The 15,369-nt window shown below is 51.9% G+C and overlaps 1 protein-coding gene across 1 annotated transcript; it reads right to left on the minus strand.

The window, feature by feature from the left end:
- Positions 1 to 2,233: 2,233 nt before the first annotated feature.
- KLF6 (KLF transcription factor 6) lies at positions 2,234 to 11,642 on the minus strand. Its single transcript, XM_055332450.1, has 4 exons — positions 11,311 to 11,642; positions 7,729 to 8,302; positions 6,214 to 6,337; positions 2,234 to 5,430 (listed from the first exon to the last, which is right to left on the minus strand). Exons 1-4 carry the CDS (start codon positions 11,410 to 11,412, stop codon positions 5,379 to 5,381), a joined length of 852 nt encoding a protein of 283 aa, XP_055188425.1. The 5' UTR covers positions 11,413 to 11,642; the 3' UTR covers positions 2,234 to 5,378.
- Between the last annotated feature and the right edge of the window lie 3,727 nt (positions 11,643 to 15,369).

A 15,369-nucleotide genomic window follows, 5' to 3' on the forward strand; every position in this document is an offset into this window, starting at 1 on the left:
CACAGTTTATAGCTTGAGTGCCTCCGAATCGTAGAAAAGTTCTGTCTCCGTTTCGTAAACGCAACTTCATTTTAACATGCATCCAGTGGAACAAGCAGGAGGCTCTCACAAGAGCTCAGACCAGCCAGACAATAGGGGACGGTGGTGCTGGGAACCTTGCTCTCTGGCATTTGAGAGAGCTGGCCTCAAGGCTTCGCCTGCTGCTTCCCAGCTGAGCCCTCTCGGGGAAGTGAGCTTTAACTTCCTGAAGCCTCAGTGTTCTCTATCTGTGAAATGGGCATAGCACCTACCGTGCGGCGTGCTCTGGGAAATATATAAATACAGAGAGAGAGAGAGAGAACCCACTGCCTACCCAACTCCTCGTTAAGGTGCAAGAAATAGTAATCATCTTTATCATCACCCAGATTTGGGAGGGGAATAATTTCCATTTGAGGAGGATTGTGGTGAAAAAAATAGCTCAGAGTAGCAGAAGGTTAAATTCCAAGAAAGGAACTACATAGGGAAGCAATGTTCTTTCTCCATAGCAATTAAAATATGAGGGTAAACAACTTGACTGCCATCGCCCCCACGGCCCCTCGGGCACCCAGGTCAGCTGGCATGTGCAGAACGGGATTGGTGCCTCAGGACAGCTTGAGTCACTTCGGCTTTGCCATGGCTACAAAGGCACTTTTTAGAGTTTTTTTTTTAATTAAAAAAAAAAAAGGTATGCAATAAAGCACCAAATGTCTAAATACCTCAACTATAATTAAAGGGGCAAGGGACAATTTGAGAATGTTCCATCTTCCATTCTAAGTCGGAGCAATTTTCCCAACAATACTTTCGACTGTAGCAGAAGAGAAGTTTTCTAGATCTGAGCCGAGCGTTCTGAAAATGGTGAACGTGTAATTTGAAATCCACCCTATACTCACAGACCACAGAATTGTAGTCCTGTGTAAAAATGCCAGCCCCACGTGACCTGGCCCGAAATATTTCAGCAATAGGAAAATTGAGGTCCAGCGAAACACAGCAAATTGTCCAGAGGCACGCGGCTAGTTCAAACAGGAACGTATCCTTTGTTTTAGCTAGGTTTCAAAAAATTCGTTAAGCACACTGACATTTTTTCGACTTCTATAAATATCCTTGGTTTACAGCTGATTCTTTCCACGACACGGCTGCTAACAGCCTTATTTGAACATAACTGAGCTGTTCGGCATAGTCTTTGCATGACAAAGTGGTCAAGTCTTACTAGTAGCCGAGAATGTATTATCAAGCCTTTATTTAGCTGTACTGTCAGGGCAATCCAACTATTAGTCATCTTGACATGTGCTTCAGAATACCACACACCCATGAGTCCTGGCAAAAATTGCATCTGCTTCCTGCTGCCTCCCACACTGCAACTCTTTGCAAATTGCAGATATTTTTACTGCCGTTCTAGAAAGAAAATTACTTAACATTCCTAATCTGGGGAGGCATTTAAACCTCCCCTCCCTAATTATAAAATTAAAAGCCAACTAGTGTAGACCCTGCACATGCAGCACAACGAAAATCCACTAGGGAAGAGCAGTCGTGAGCGAGAATCAAGAACTTCCTGCCCTACGGAAATTTCCGTAGCCCCCTTCTAGAAAGCGCGTTGATTCCATCCTGTTAACTACCGAGTCTTGATGTGATCTGGAAATGGACTCGTAGGCAGACCAGTTGCTACCCATCACACAGCAAAACCCAGACTGAGAAGATCTAAAGCTACTTGTATGAAACATTTCTGAAAACCAGAATCTGTTATATTTTCAAACATATTCTACATTTAATACATCCTGCTGGCCCTAAAAAATATATATATGTTACATATATAAATGCTATTAAAATACATAAAATATATATTTAAAATATATAAAATCGTTGGAAAGCCTATGAACAATCTTTTACTTTCTGCCCTATTTTACTGGGCTGATCCGTAAATATATAGTTTTTATAAAAGATTGAGTTGAAGGCCAGGGGGTGACTTTTGGGTCTGCTGCCCCTCCTGTCATTTCTACCTGCCTCAGAGCAACAGCAGGCATTTCTTTCCACTTTAACTCCTAAGACAGGCCACTGAAAAGTCAGGGGGAAAAGGCAGGCAAGTGGCTGTCAGGGTTGCCCAAGCACTATTTCCCAAGGAGGAGCCAGGATGATTAATAGAACAGGAATCTATGTCGACACCCTCGCCTCCCCACACCCCCACCCCTCCCCCCCAAATAAAGAACCACCAGACTCAAGATGCTGATAAGAATTCTTTTATGTTATTCCAATAAAAAATACATTCATACAGAAATATAACAATCTTGCAAAAAACAATTTCAAATAAAATCTTGTAAAACAAAATTTTACAAAAATCTTACAAAGATTCTTTAGATAACAGGGTGCTTCAAAAAAAAAAGAAATTTCACTAATAGAAATTTTTTTTTAATGTCAAGCAAAAAGTTTCTGCTTGATTGAGGCTCAGTTATCACCTGAACAGAATGTAATTCTTTATGTACTTGCTTATTATGAAAATTACAGGCATTGACACACATGGCACCCAGCCCCACCCAATCAAACAACTTCATGGTGTTTCATAAGTGAGACAAGCCAGTGCAAGTTGTTGTGGTTTTGTTTTTTTTTTTTTTTCTTTTTTGTCTTTTGTTTACCTTCTTGCTTAATGGAATTGTTATGGCTAAGCAACACAGCACGGCCAAATAAAGGAGTTTCCCAAAACCGAGCAAATCAAATGCCTGGATTTGGAATCGCCAAAAGAAAAGTGCATTTTCCCCTCAGCAAAATGAAATGAGTTCTTCAGGTAAGTGTATTCATCAGCCCAGATTTAAAAAACAAAACAAAACAAAAATACCCAAGACGAGTTATGTGAGCTTTCATCATTGCTCATTTCCAGGAAGATCAAACAAAATACCAGTCCAGCCAGACTCATATGTGTATATATATATATACATATATATACATATATATATATACGTATATATATATATACATATATATACATATATATATATATATATATATATATATAAAGAAAAGATCCACACCCACAAGCCAGCAGCTGGATAAAATATCAGCTGTCCATGCTGCGGTATGCCAATTCGGGGAAGTTACTCGTTGGAAAAACTGGAAGATTCTATGTGCTGGAAAAAATAGCTTCATCTGCATAAAAAGTATTCTAAAAAAGAATCCCTGTGATTAGCTTACTCTTAGGTTAGATGTTCTAATAAGGCTGAAATTCAAAATCAAAACCTTCGTGTGTCTGAGACCAATTAGTGGGCTAGTATTCCCTTCGTGCCGCTTCTGAATGGCCAAAGGTCCCCTGTTCTGGACCTGCCAATAAGGATGAGCAAAGCCAGCGGTCTGGAATAGATTGGATGCCAAGGATCTGTAGCAAATCATTAAATCACAGATAAAGCCTTTATAAAAGTTATGGTTTTCATTTTTACCTCCTTTATGGCCATTCTGAAATATTTCTTCACAGGCTGTGGAATTTTGTTATCTAAACATTCTCATTTTTCCTTAAAAAAATATTTATATATTATTTATATATGTATATATATATACACACACGTACACATACTATACACACACATATACATACACAAGAATTCCGCCCACTTTTTTTAAAAAAGTAATATACTTTCTGTATTACCGACAGATAGCTAGATAGATATGTGGAACTTGTGCCTTTTAAGCAAATACATTAACATTGTTTTATTTTTTATACTTCTGTATCTTTAATATGTGTGAGAACGTTACATATTAAATACAGCCGGTGTGTGATCTATACAATTGTTGTGCAAAGTCTATGTGAAAGTCTCATGGTGGCAGAAATGATCCGATTTTCCAATTATCGCATGTTTTCCACTTTTAACACTGACAGTCAAGTTGTCTAAAATAGCGAGTAAATACTGACTTGTTTGGGGAGTTTCATCTCTTTATTTGTCTTTGTGAAGGAGGACTTTAAAGAGATTTTTTTTTTCTGTATTATATATTGATACAGTACAATGCCAGGTGAAAAAAGAGCCTTAATAAAGCATGCATCACCCATACCCCTGTATGAGACCCCCGCAGAAGGGGCCACTTGCATAAGGCACCATTATTAAAATCTACAGTGCATTAACAGCTAGAAAACCAGAAATTAGTCCTCAAGGCATAAATAAGAGAAACTTAGCTGCATGAGAAAACAGTTTCTAAGCTTTAGTGGTTTTATCCACCCAACTGAGAAAAATTTTAGGATCTCAGTCTAATGTAACATTAGACTAGCAATTCCCAGCCCTAGCATTCTTGATACCCAACATACGCCCCATGTCTTCAAAGGGCATCACGAAATTCTCCAAAAAGGTAATTCAAATTCAGAATCATTTAAAAAATAATCCTATGCTGCACAACACCTTTCTGAAAGGGGGAGTGTTACAAAATCGACGGGGGCGGGGGGCTGAGGGGGGGGGGAGGATTGTGTATTGCCAGGCCCAGATGGCTAGGGATCACCCAATTTGACCAATCCTATCTTAGCTGCTCAGTAACTGGAATCAACATCGTAGTCCTGATCTTTAAGAATGGAAAGCAGATAGTTCCCCAGACCATGCATTACTTTTTGTCTTATAAGGAAAAGTTATCAATGTGTTATATTTGTAAATACACAGCTTATACAACGGGTAACAAATGAGCTCTGTTGTAGCAAGTAAACAAGCTACTTGACACATTGCACGTTTTTTTTGTTTGTTTTTTTGTTTTTTTTTTTTCTCTCGTAGCTGCACCAGACACCGAAAGTTCTCTCACACGGGGAGGGTCTTCCCTCCCCACACCCATTCGCCACTCCGGGGGGTCTCAACCACCCACTCCCGCCCTCCATGGTTTCCCTTCTTTTTTTTTCTTTTTTTTTCTTCTTCTTCTTTTTTTTTTTTTCTTTTCCTAAGGCGCAGACCCCACCCCCCCGGGAAATGATTGGTGGTCATCTCATCTCGTGGTTTACTCCTCACACACAAAACATTCAAACTCCGCGCGTGCTGCCTCTCGCAGGCTTGCTCCTGCAAGGGGAAAGACTCTGCCTCCATCACGCAGTCACTAACTCACAGATCCTCCACATACAGGACACCCGACCATTAGCATTCTCAGTGCACATGCTCACGGCAAAGGCTTAGGGAGCACTCGGGAGATGGGTACCAGTGGCGAGTCCAGGGCCACCCAAACACCACACGCCGCGGGTGCTCTGCCGCTCCGACACGACGGTTTTCGCCCTCGAAAGACCTTCCAAGTAGAGGTCCTGGAGGCAAACTGGGTGGGGTGCGAAAATGGCATGCTTTGGCTGGAACGCGCACCCTCCTTCCACGGCTGTCTCTCAGCCCGGAAGCCTTTTAGCCCGCAGGATTCGCTGCTCTGCTCCCTCACAGGTGCCTCTTCATGTGGAGGGCCAGGTGGTCGGACCTGGAGAAACACCTGCAGGGCAAAGAGGCATCCCACACGTTAGGTCTCAGGCCTTCACGGAGGTTACAGACCCCCTGGCCTGTGCTTCCTAATCCCAACCCCTCTAGAAGGAAAGGTGGGACTCCATGGCCTTCAGGGAGATTACAGACCCCACTGGCCTGAGCGCCCCGACCCCAATCCCTTCAGAGGGAAGGTGGGACTCAATGGCCTTCATGGAGGTTACAGACTCCCCTAGCCTGTCCTCCCCAACCGCATCCCCTCTAGAAGGGAAGATGAGACTCTATGGCCTTCAGGGAGGTTACAGACCCCATGGCCTGTTCTCCCCAACCCCAACCCCTCTAGAAGTGAAGGTGAGACTCTATGGCCTTCACAGAGGTTACAGACCCCTGGCCTATGCTTCCTAACCCCAACCCCTCTCCAAAGGAAGGTAGGTCTGCTCCGAGTCCCAGCCAGCTGGCCAGTCGGTTTTCTGGGGCAGGAAAATTCTAGCTGACGGGAATATAAGTCGAGGATGCCAATCAGCTTTCAGGAGAAATTCGCCTGACCTCATCATTCAACCTTCACATTGGAAGGACTGAAAGCCAGCCTTCTGAAAATATGAAGGAAATCCCTGTAGTCTCACACACACAGAGCACAGGTCTCCCTAACTGGGGCAGCTGGCAGATTACAGACTCTCAAAAAGTCCCAGGCTGAGAAGAGGCGTGCGGGCACGGGATGGGCCACCCTGCCTTCCTCACTGCAGGCCTGTGCCTTTCCGGGGATGGTATTCAGCGCCCCTACACTTTGTGCACGTACCTGTCACAGTGAGAACATTTAAAAGGCTTGGCACCAGTGTGCTTTCTGAAGTGTCTGGTTAGCTCATCGCTTCTTGCAAAACGCCACTCACACCCTTCCCATGAGCATCTGTAAGGCTTTTCTCCTGGGAAGAGAGCACACGACAGGCACACCATGACTTCGCTGAGGAGGAGGAGGTGTGCAGGGACAGGACGGGGAAGCAGCTGGACAAAGTGGACTCATCCGCGAGCTTGGGGGCCCGGCCTCGGCCCCCCGTGTCACGCCCCAGTGAAGGGCTGGGCAGGCACTCTGGGGGACACCCCGGGGTCCCTTCCTGACCTGGCCTGGGGCCCCCGAGGGCTGTGCAGGGGACCCAGGCCGGGCAGGGCCCACGTGACCAGTAATCAGAGTTACAGCGTAAGAATGACAAATACTCAGACTGGTGAAATACTTCTGAGGTGACGTGTCAGCCCACTGGACCCACAGCCCTGGCGGGGGCAGGGTTTTATTGCTTTCTCCATGGAAACGGTCTCTCTCAAGCACTTACTTTGTTCCTTCCTCACTTCCCTGTGGAATGAGGCTTTGTACTTTCCTCCGGGAAACGGCATTTCTCTAAAACTGAGGTCATGAGTTTCTGGGAAACCCCAACCGAAGGCCTTCAAAGCACTTTCTAAATGACAATCAAACGACCAAACTGACTGCTCCCCGTCGTTCAGAGGATACACACGAATTTAGCTAAAAGTGCTACCCGAGGACATTCAAGATTTGGCCACCGCCCGTCCTCGAGCGAGCCGTCGGGGCAGACGGGGACCAGGGTCCTGATGCCAGCAACGCCGGGGACCCTGACCTGAGGGCTCCAGGGTCCCCTCTCGGCCCTGGGGTAGGCCAGAGCCCCCCTTGCCCTGCGCCCCGGGGACGTTGGGCTTCTGCACCCAGCTGGCCCGGCGTAGAGAACACATGGTCGCGCTCCCTTATCTGACCCACCCCAGTCCTTTCAAACGGGGTTTCATCCCAGTCGTGCACTTTGATCGCAGAGTTGTTTGTTAGTTTGTTTGTTTTTGGTTTTTAAACTGGCATCAGAAACAGAGGCCGTGGGAGACACGGGGAAGCTCCCGGGAAGCGACCAGGGGCCAGCACGTGGGTCCAGCTGCCACCCTTCAGCCCCGTGGACGCCCCCACCCCCCACCCTCGAGTTCCAGTGCAGAAAACTGGAGGCAAGTCCCCGCCACGTGATGCCTGGGCACGTGGGCGATCCCATCCCCGGGAAGGTCGGAGTGAGTGAGGGGTGGGGTGGGGGGCGGAGAATGGATTTACCTCGTCTGTTTAATCTGAAAGTCTCACCCGATCCGGGCACACACGTCCAGTCTTTCAGCTCCTACTCTGTCCTCCCCAGAGACCCAACTCTTTTGGGGAAGCATGAGGTGAGGATGTGTCTGCTCTGCCAGCCTCCGGCCGAGCCCCGGCCCCCTCCCAGGGCTGGTGCGATGCAGTGGCGCCCACCAGCGGCCCACCTCCCGCGTCGCAGGAGGGACTGACCTGTGTGAGTGCGCTGATGTGCTTTCAAGTGGGAGCTTTTGGTGTAAACTTTCCTGCAGCCGTTAAAGTGGCAGCGATGCACCCGTCTCCGGCCATCCGGGGAGGCGTCCCCGCTGCCCTTGTCACCGGGCTTCCCCGCAGTCCCTCCGCGCACCTTCCCGGGGGGGTGCAGCTCGCCAGGCACGCAGCCCCACAGGTGAGAGGGCTCCCTGCTCAGTTCCGGGGACGACGGGGGCGTGGAGGTGGCCGACGAGCTCAGGGTCCCCGAGTTGACTAAGACTTCGCCGATGGGGTCGGAGGTAAATTTAGTGGTGGGAGAAAGTTCCTCGGAGCTGTCGGAGGACTCGCTGCTCACGTCGGAGTTCAGGCTGTTGGTCTCCAGGTTGTAAGCAAAGCCGGGGCTGTTCAGAGCATCCTCGGGAGGGCTGGAGGAAAGCTTCAGGTCCGGGTCCTCCTTTTTCTCCCGAGCCAGGATGATTTTGGTCCACAGATCCTCCTGGCTGTCGAACTTGATTTCGGAGGCTGACACATAGCAGGGTTCGCTCTGGAGGTAGCGTTCCAACTCCAGGCAGGTCTGTGCGGAAGGAACCACAAGACACGTGATCGTGATGACAACGAACCGTGTAACCGAAAAGAAAAAAAAAAAAACATGCAGGAATCGAGGGCAAACAGACTGTGGCCGTGGAGCTGGCTGCACGGATCGCGTCTCTAGGAGAGCGAGGGGAAAGCAGTTTCTAGGAATGGAGGCGCTTTCGGGAGAAGGGCCCCCCGCAAGCCGGACCAGTGGCCACAAGGGCTGCCGGTCACCGGGCTGTCTTTGCCTTGGTTACCAGCAGTGACGTGACTACCGAGTTTCTGTAAACCACACAGGGAACACCGGCCTCAGGCACGTGCCCCACCCCCCCGCCCCGAGGGGCTTAAGCAGATCACCTGACAGTCTCCAGAGAGATCCCTGCTCATCACGGAAGGCTCGGGCCACCCTCCTCGGTGGCGCACGAGACAGAGAGGCCGCGGTGCACGCGAGGCAACGCGCCCTGACATTGCATGGGTCTTTCTTTAGAGACACGGGGGCTGAGAGCCCGGGGCCACACTCGGCGAGCGGTCGCAGCGAGCTGATGGTCTGTGTTCAGGGACCCCGGGGAGCGGCGGGGAAACCAGCCCCGGCTCCCGTAGGGCCCGGACCCAGGAGGCTTTCAAAGATAGGCCATTCCCCAGGGTAGCAGGGCCCTGCTCGCACACAACTTTCAGGACTTCCACGGTGGGGAGAGGAAAACAAGAGCCTCGACCACAGGAGTGCAGAAATCCTTCCAGAATGGCCATCTGCTATTGTAAACGATGCAGGACGGGAAATTCCTCCCCGGCCCTGCTGGGAGTCCCACAGTGGACAAGAACTTTATCTCCTGGCCAAGAGTACAACTGTATGAGTCATCACTCGGTTTCTTTCACGCAATGCCAAAGGAGACTTCCTTTTTGAAATTCTGACCAGCGGCCAAGAAAGGACCCGGTTCAAATATACATGCAGAGTGTCATGGACAGTGCCCCCTCCCCAGCCGCACAACCAACCTTTCAAGAAGCTACAACTGCCGAGACACCAGCATCCCCTCTCCCCACCATCTCAAACTTTCTAGCCACTGGAAAAGAAAAACGGTAGGAAACATTTTAGGATTAAATTGTGTCTGCCCTTATCTTTACTAGGATCAACTGCCTGCATGTCCATATAAGGCTGGTCTATACACCACGGCAATTCGACAGATTTAAATGTCTACAGTGCACTGGACTCATTGCAGCAAATCGTTTTCAGGACTAGCAAAGCCGACCCCAAGGGCTCCTGCTTGCTTGCTTACTTAGCAACTGTGCCCTGCTGCTACAGAATACGGCACAGCCCCGTCCCCCTCCCCGCAGACTCGTCACACAGCAAGCGTGAGCAAGCGGGTGGCGGGGGGGGGGGGGAACGACAATCATTGTTTTCTCTCTCGTGCCCTCAAATTAGACATATGAGTTCCAGTGCCCACTACAGGGTTCTGAGAAGCAGCGTTCCGAGGAGCGGCAGCAGGCAAGGTACGTTGCTGATGCGCCAAGGAGAAAGGAAAGCACATTTGCCTCGATCCTGTTAAACTTTCATAATCTGGCTAATTTGAAATCTCCATTATGCTGATAATCACTGGGGACCAAGACGGAGCTCTCGGAGAGTTTAAAAGGCTCCAGAGGCGACCGGGAGCTCAGCCTGGCTTGGGGCCCAAATCCCAAATGCCCGAAGGAAACTACTTAGATCAATTTCAATCACGTCCTAGGGAGCAGCTTCTTTAGGAGGAAAGGGGGAGGGGAGAGGAAGGCAGGATCGGGCTTGGAACAATTAAGCAGGCATGTGAAGGTTGCAACACTTTGCATTTCATCCCTTTTAAAAGCTTTCTAGGCTTTGAAACGCACAGAATATGTTTGATCTGCTAATTCACTTTGTGACAAAAAGCAAACAGCCAGGCAGGGCACGGAGACAGCCCCGACCCCTCCTTCTATCTTTTTAAAGACAATGGGACAAGTGTCACAATCTCTCTTCTCCCTTAAGGCAATCCTCACAAATTGGGGGAGTGGGAGGAGGTGGGGGGGAGAAGAGGTTAACTTTCTTAAATGTCCAATGTCAAAAAATTCCAGTTCCACTAAAAAAAAAAAAAAATTAAGAAAAAAAAAGAAATTAAGAAAAGAAAAAAAAACATGCCGGAAACCGAGACTCTTCTTCTCCTCAAACTCAGACTTGAAGCAATTTGGACCGGCTCATTGTCATATGACTGAGAAGTCACTGGTTGTGCAAACATTGTTGGCTTTTTTTTTTTTTCCTCCTCTCTCTTTCTGGTCAACAAAAGACGCAGGTAAAGAAAAACAAGGCAGATGGAAACGCATCTTAAGGATTTCCAAAGAGGAAGGAGAAACTGGAAATGGCCCAGGAGGGACAACGAGCTGGTGGAAAGATTTCACTGGTGACATTTTTAATTGGGGGGGGGGGCAAAAACTGTCAGTACAAACATCAAAGAAAAAAAAAAAGCAAAACACAAACGATTTCTCCATTTCGGAAAAAAAAAAAAAAAGGCAACAACAAACCCTTGGCAGTGTACGGCGGCTCCCAGGAGAAGCTCCAGCGGCGGAGAGCGGAGCTGCTGGGAGCAGCAAAGTTCTGCCCAGGGCTGCCCAGGGCAGAAGCCGCGAGCCCGGGGCTGCCCTCCCGAGGCTGCGCTCCTGCAGCCCGGGCCCCGGCCGCCGCGCCGCGCTCCGGTGACAGCCCCGCTCCGCGCGGTCCCCGGCCCCTCGCAGGTGCCTCCCGCACGCACGCAGCACTGGCTCGTTCTCAGGCTCAGGATTTTATGTAATTATTTTATTTATTTTTTATTTTTAACAAAATGTACGCAAACCATCCAAAAACAAAAAACAAAAAAACAAAAACAAAACAAAACAAAAAAAAACCCAAACAAACAAAAAGAGAAAAATAAGAGAAGGAGGAGGAGCGCGCACGCCGGAGCGCCGAGCATCCCGCCCGCGCGGGCTTGCACGGTGCTGGCGGCCCGGGCACCTGGCCCCGCGAGCGCGGCTTACCTGTTGCCAGTACTCCTCCAGGGAGGGCAGCGCCGAGAAGTAGCCGGTCTCGTGCACGATCTGCAGCTCCTGGAAGATGCTGCACATGGGCAGTACGTCCATGTCGGGCTGGAAGAGGCAGTCCCCGCCGCCGCCGAGAACGCAGGGAGCTGTGCGGGCTGGAGCCGGGAGCGCAGCGGCCGTGCCTGCAGCGCCGGGGAAAGTTTCATGCAAACTCAGCGCGCAGCAGAGAGGCGCCGCGGGTTCGGATCCTGCCGGAGCCCGGAGACGCGCTCGCGAGCCCACACAATATTTGCAAACACCGGACTGACTGCAAACGTAACCCCTGCAAAACTTCCCTATTCAAAGCTCCGCTGCCAGCCTCCCCCCTCCTCCCCGCCCGGCTCCCCCCACTCCCTCCCCCCACGTGACTCGCCCATGCCCGCCCCGCGCGCCGCCCAATCACGCTGCGCCCGGCCCGGGGGCCGCGCGCCGGTGATGTCAGCTCCGGCCAATGGCGGGCGGCGACTCACAGCGGCCCCGCCTGGCGTGACCGAGCCTCTCCGTCAGCCGCCCGGCCATTGGCCCAATTCGAACTTCAGGCGGCGCTGATTGGACGGCGTCCTCGCAGGCTATTTTTAGCAGGGTATATAAGGCGCGGGCCGCCGCGCGCCGGAGGAGTCGGCGCTGGGAGGTGCGGGCCGAGCGGCTCAGTGCGCCCGCGGCCGCCCGACCGGCCGAGCCGCTCCTCCGCCCGCGCCCGGGCCCGGACCCCGGACCCCCGCTCCCCGGACCCCCGCTCCCCGCTCCCCGGCCGCGTCACCCAGGCCCCGGGACGCTCCGCGCCCCGCCCCCCCGGACCCGGTCCCGGTGCCCCCGCCGAGCCGCTCCGTGCGCCGCGCTGCCCGGCCGGCCGGCCGCCCTCGGGCCTCCGCGCCCCGGCCCCGGCCCTGCCCTCGGACGCCCCTCCGTCCCCCCGCCCCCGCGGCCGCCCCCAGGCCTCGCCTCCGCCCGGGCATCCTCTGCCCCCGCCCCCCGCCGTGCACCCGCCCCGCCCCCCGTGCGTGCCCCCTGCCTCCCCCCACGTGTATCATCCCCTGCCTCCCTAGCCCATCCTCTGCCCCCCCCCCCCGTGCATCCTCCTCGGCCCCCCTCATCCATCCTCTGCCCCCCTCGTCCATCCTACTCTGCCTCCAGTGCATCCTCCTCGGGCTTCCCTCCCTCCCGTGCATCCTCCCCTGCCCCCCTCGCCCATCCTCCTCAGCTCCCCTCATCCATCCTCCCCGCCCCCAGTGCATCCTCCCTGCCCCCCACCCATCCTCCCTGCCCCCCTCGCCCATCCTCCTCTGCCCCCCTCATCCGTCCTCCCTGCCCCCCTCGCCCATCCTCCTCAGCTCCCCTCATCCATCCTCCCCGCCCCCAGTGCATCCTCCCTGCCCCCCACCCATCCTCCCTGCCCCCCTCACCCATCCTCCTCTGCCCCCCTCGCCCATCCTCCCCTGCCCCCCTCGCCCATCCTCCCTGTTCCCCTCACCCATCCTCCTCTGCCCCCTCATCCGTCCTCCCTGCCCCCCTCACCCATCCTCCCCTGCCCCCCTCGCCCATCCTCCCCTGTTCCCCTCACCCATCCTCCTCTGCCCCCCTCATCCGTCCTCCTCTGCCCCTCTCATCCGTCCTCCCTGCCCCCCTCGCCCATCCTCCCCTGCCCCCCTCGCCCATCCTCCCCTGTTCCCCTCACCCATCCTCCTCTGCTCCCCTCGTCCATCCTCTCAGCCCCCCTCATCCATCCTCCCTGTCCCCCTCACCCATCCTCCTCTGTCCCCCTCACCCATCCTCCTCTGCGCCCCTCCTCCAATCTCTTCCGTCCCCCACCTCCATCCTCTTCTGCGTTCCCTGTCCATCCTCTGTCCTCTGATTGCCTCTGTCTCCTCTGACCAGTCTGTGTCCCCCGTCCACCCTCCTCTACCTCTCATATCTTGCACTATTCCCCTCCATGCTCCTCTGTCCCCCACCCTCTTCTGTCCTCCCACCTTGTCCCCCTCTATCCCTCTCTGTCCTCTGCTCCTACCTCATTCCCCCTCTGTCCTCATCCTCTTCTGTCCCCCGTCCATGCTCCTCTGTCCCCCAGTCCCCCTCCACTCTATCCCCTCCATCCCTCCCCTCCAACTCCAGATCCACCCAACCCCCTCTGGAGGGGGACAGGGAGGTTGGGTGGCTCTGTATTCCCCTCCACCCCCTCAGCCCTCAGGCCCGCCTTGCTGGTGACCCCGGGAGTTGGGGTACAGACCCAGTGTTTTGAGGGTGCAGAAGCCCCACCAAGCAGGGCCTGACCTGCTGGGACAGCATCCGGGTCTCTCTCTGGCACACAAACACAACGTATGCCTGGGAAACCTGCCTACCCTGCAGAGAAAGGGTCAGAGAGGCCTGGAAGATTCATGCTGGATTTGCTGGCTCTTGACTGGGGTGCTTTAGGATAAAGTAGAGGTTTTACACTTGGATTCGGTGAGAATTTTGGCCTTGAACAAGGAAATGTTTTGTAACTGGTTCTCATAGGGTCCCAGGCCTAGAACAGCATCCCGAGCGCCTGTGCACCTGTTAAAGATGCAGTTTTCGGGATCTAGGCCCCGACCCCACAGAATCTGAAGCTGGGGTGGGGTGGGGCTGTCCAGCACTGTGTGGACAAGCTCCCTTCACGTCAATCTGTTGCCCACGGAGGCTTTGCCAACCAGTGATCTAGAACATAACGTGTCCATGTACCTGTTACCTGTAGCACAGAGCGGCCCGCACCCTAGGAAGATGCAGAGTCCGCATCCCATTGGGAGGAGCCTGTTTATCTAGCAGAGCTGCAATCTCAAAGAACCCTCAGCGAGGTTAACAACGAAGCTTTTCCTCTGAATGTACAAAACATTTAAATTAGAGTGCTGCTGACATTCAACGTGTTTTTTTTTTTCTGGTATGAATTATGTCCTAAAATATACCATAATGTTCATTTTCAAGAAAAAATGCCAAGACCACAAAGAATGTGCATTTTAAAATTCAAAATGGAAAACTGAATTATAACTGGTAGTTTCATTTTTATCTCAAGAGAGATTTTAATGAACATCTCTTTGAGGTTTTCAAAAACGTAGCATGTAAAAGAATTCTGGGAGGGTTTCGTATGTTGGATTTTCACGGATGAGAGCAGACGGGAATATACCAGGTTTATGACCCTGTAAGGTTCTAGCCAGGGGCCTTTGTTTGGGGATCCAGAGTGAGAAAAGGTTATTGGCCCATTGTACCTACGACGTAGAGACTGTGAAGATGATCCAGAATGGATCGATGCAAGTTATCAGTGGCCTGTGTGCGTCTCACTTTGCCCCAGGAACCGAGGATGTCCAGGCTTCCATAGGTGCGACCGGTCTATTTCCAGGAACAGAGATGGTTTGGCCTCGAACCAGCCACGGGTTGAGCCGACCTGGTGACCAGCAGCTGGTCATATGTGGGATGTAGTTCCAAGAAGGTGGTTTTATTGGGGTAGGATTTTCTCAGTCATCAGCAGCCGTTGCCAAAGGAAGCAGGAATCCAGAGAGGAGGCAAGGGGGCAAAGCCTGCATCCCCGGCGTGCGGAGGAAGGCCAGGGGAAGGGTGGGGAGTCCTCCCCAAGTCCAGGTAAGGGAACGGCTCTGTGCAACGGGTATGGGCATCACAGTTATGGTGCCCTAGGTACCTTTTGGACCATTAACTAGTCGTTATTTTAACCATTTTCCTGATCTGCGTTCCTATAGAACATAGGTTTGTCCTTGTCTCTTGCGTGCGCTGACAAATACTTAGAAGTATTCTATATACTTAGAAGTTTATCTTTAGGAGGGTGAACTTAATTGGGCATCATATGGATACACTCAAAATGGTAATTCTCAGGAAAAAAAATAAAATGGCATAAAAACAGGATACATAGACTGGTTTTCAAAAAGCATAAGCTCTGGGAGCTGCCATTGCACCCAGGAGCCATCCAGCTCCTGTTATTCACGCCATGTGATGGGCCAGGTATTTGGGACTCCTACATTTGCAAAACAGGCACAGCTCCCTGGGCGGGGGAGGCTG

The sequence above is a fragment of the Nyctereutes procyonoides genome, unplaced genomic scaffold (genome assembly GCF_905146905.1).
Source record: "Nyctereutes procyonoides isolate TBG_1078 unplaced genomic scaffold, NYPRO_anot_genome, whole genome shotgun sequence".
NCBI lineage: Eukaryota > Metazoa > Chordata > Mammalia > Carnivora > Canidae > Nyctereutes > Nyctereutes procyonoides.

Coding starts and splice junctions, on each gene's coding strand:
- KLF6 (XM_055332450.1), bottom strand. CDS start 11,412: ATGGACGTACTGCCCATGTGCAGCATCTTCCAGGAGCTGCAGATCGTG. Junction 8,303..11,310: donor TGGAGGAGTACTGGCAACAG/GTAAGCCGCGCT, acceptor CCTTCCGCACAG/ACCTGCCTGGAGTTGGAACG. Junction 6,338..7,728: donor ACATCAGCGCACTCACACAG/GTCAGTCCCTCC, acceptor CTCTCTTCCCAG/GAGAAAAGCCTTACAGATGC.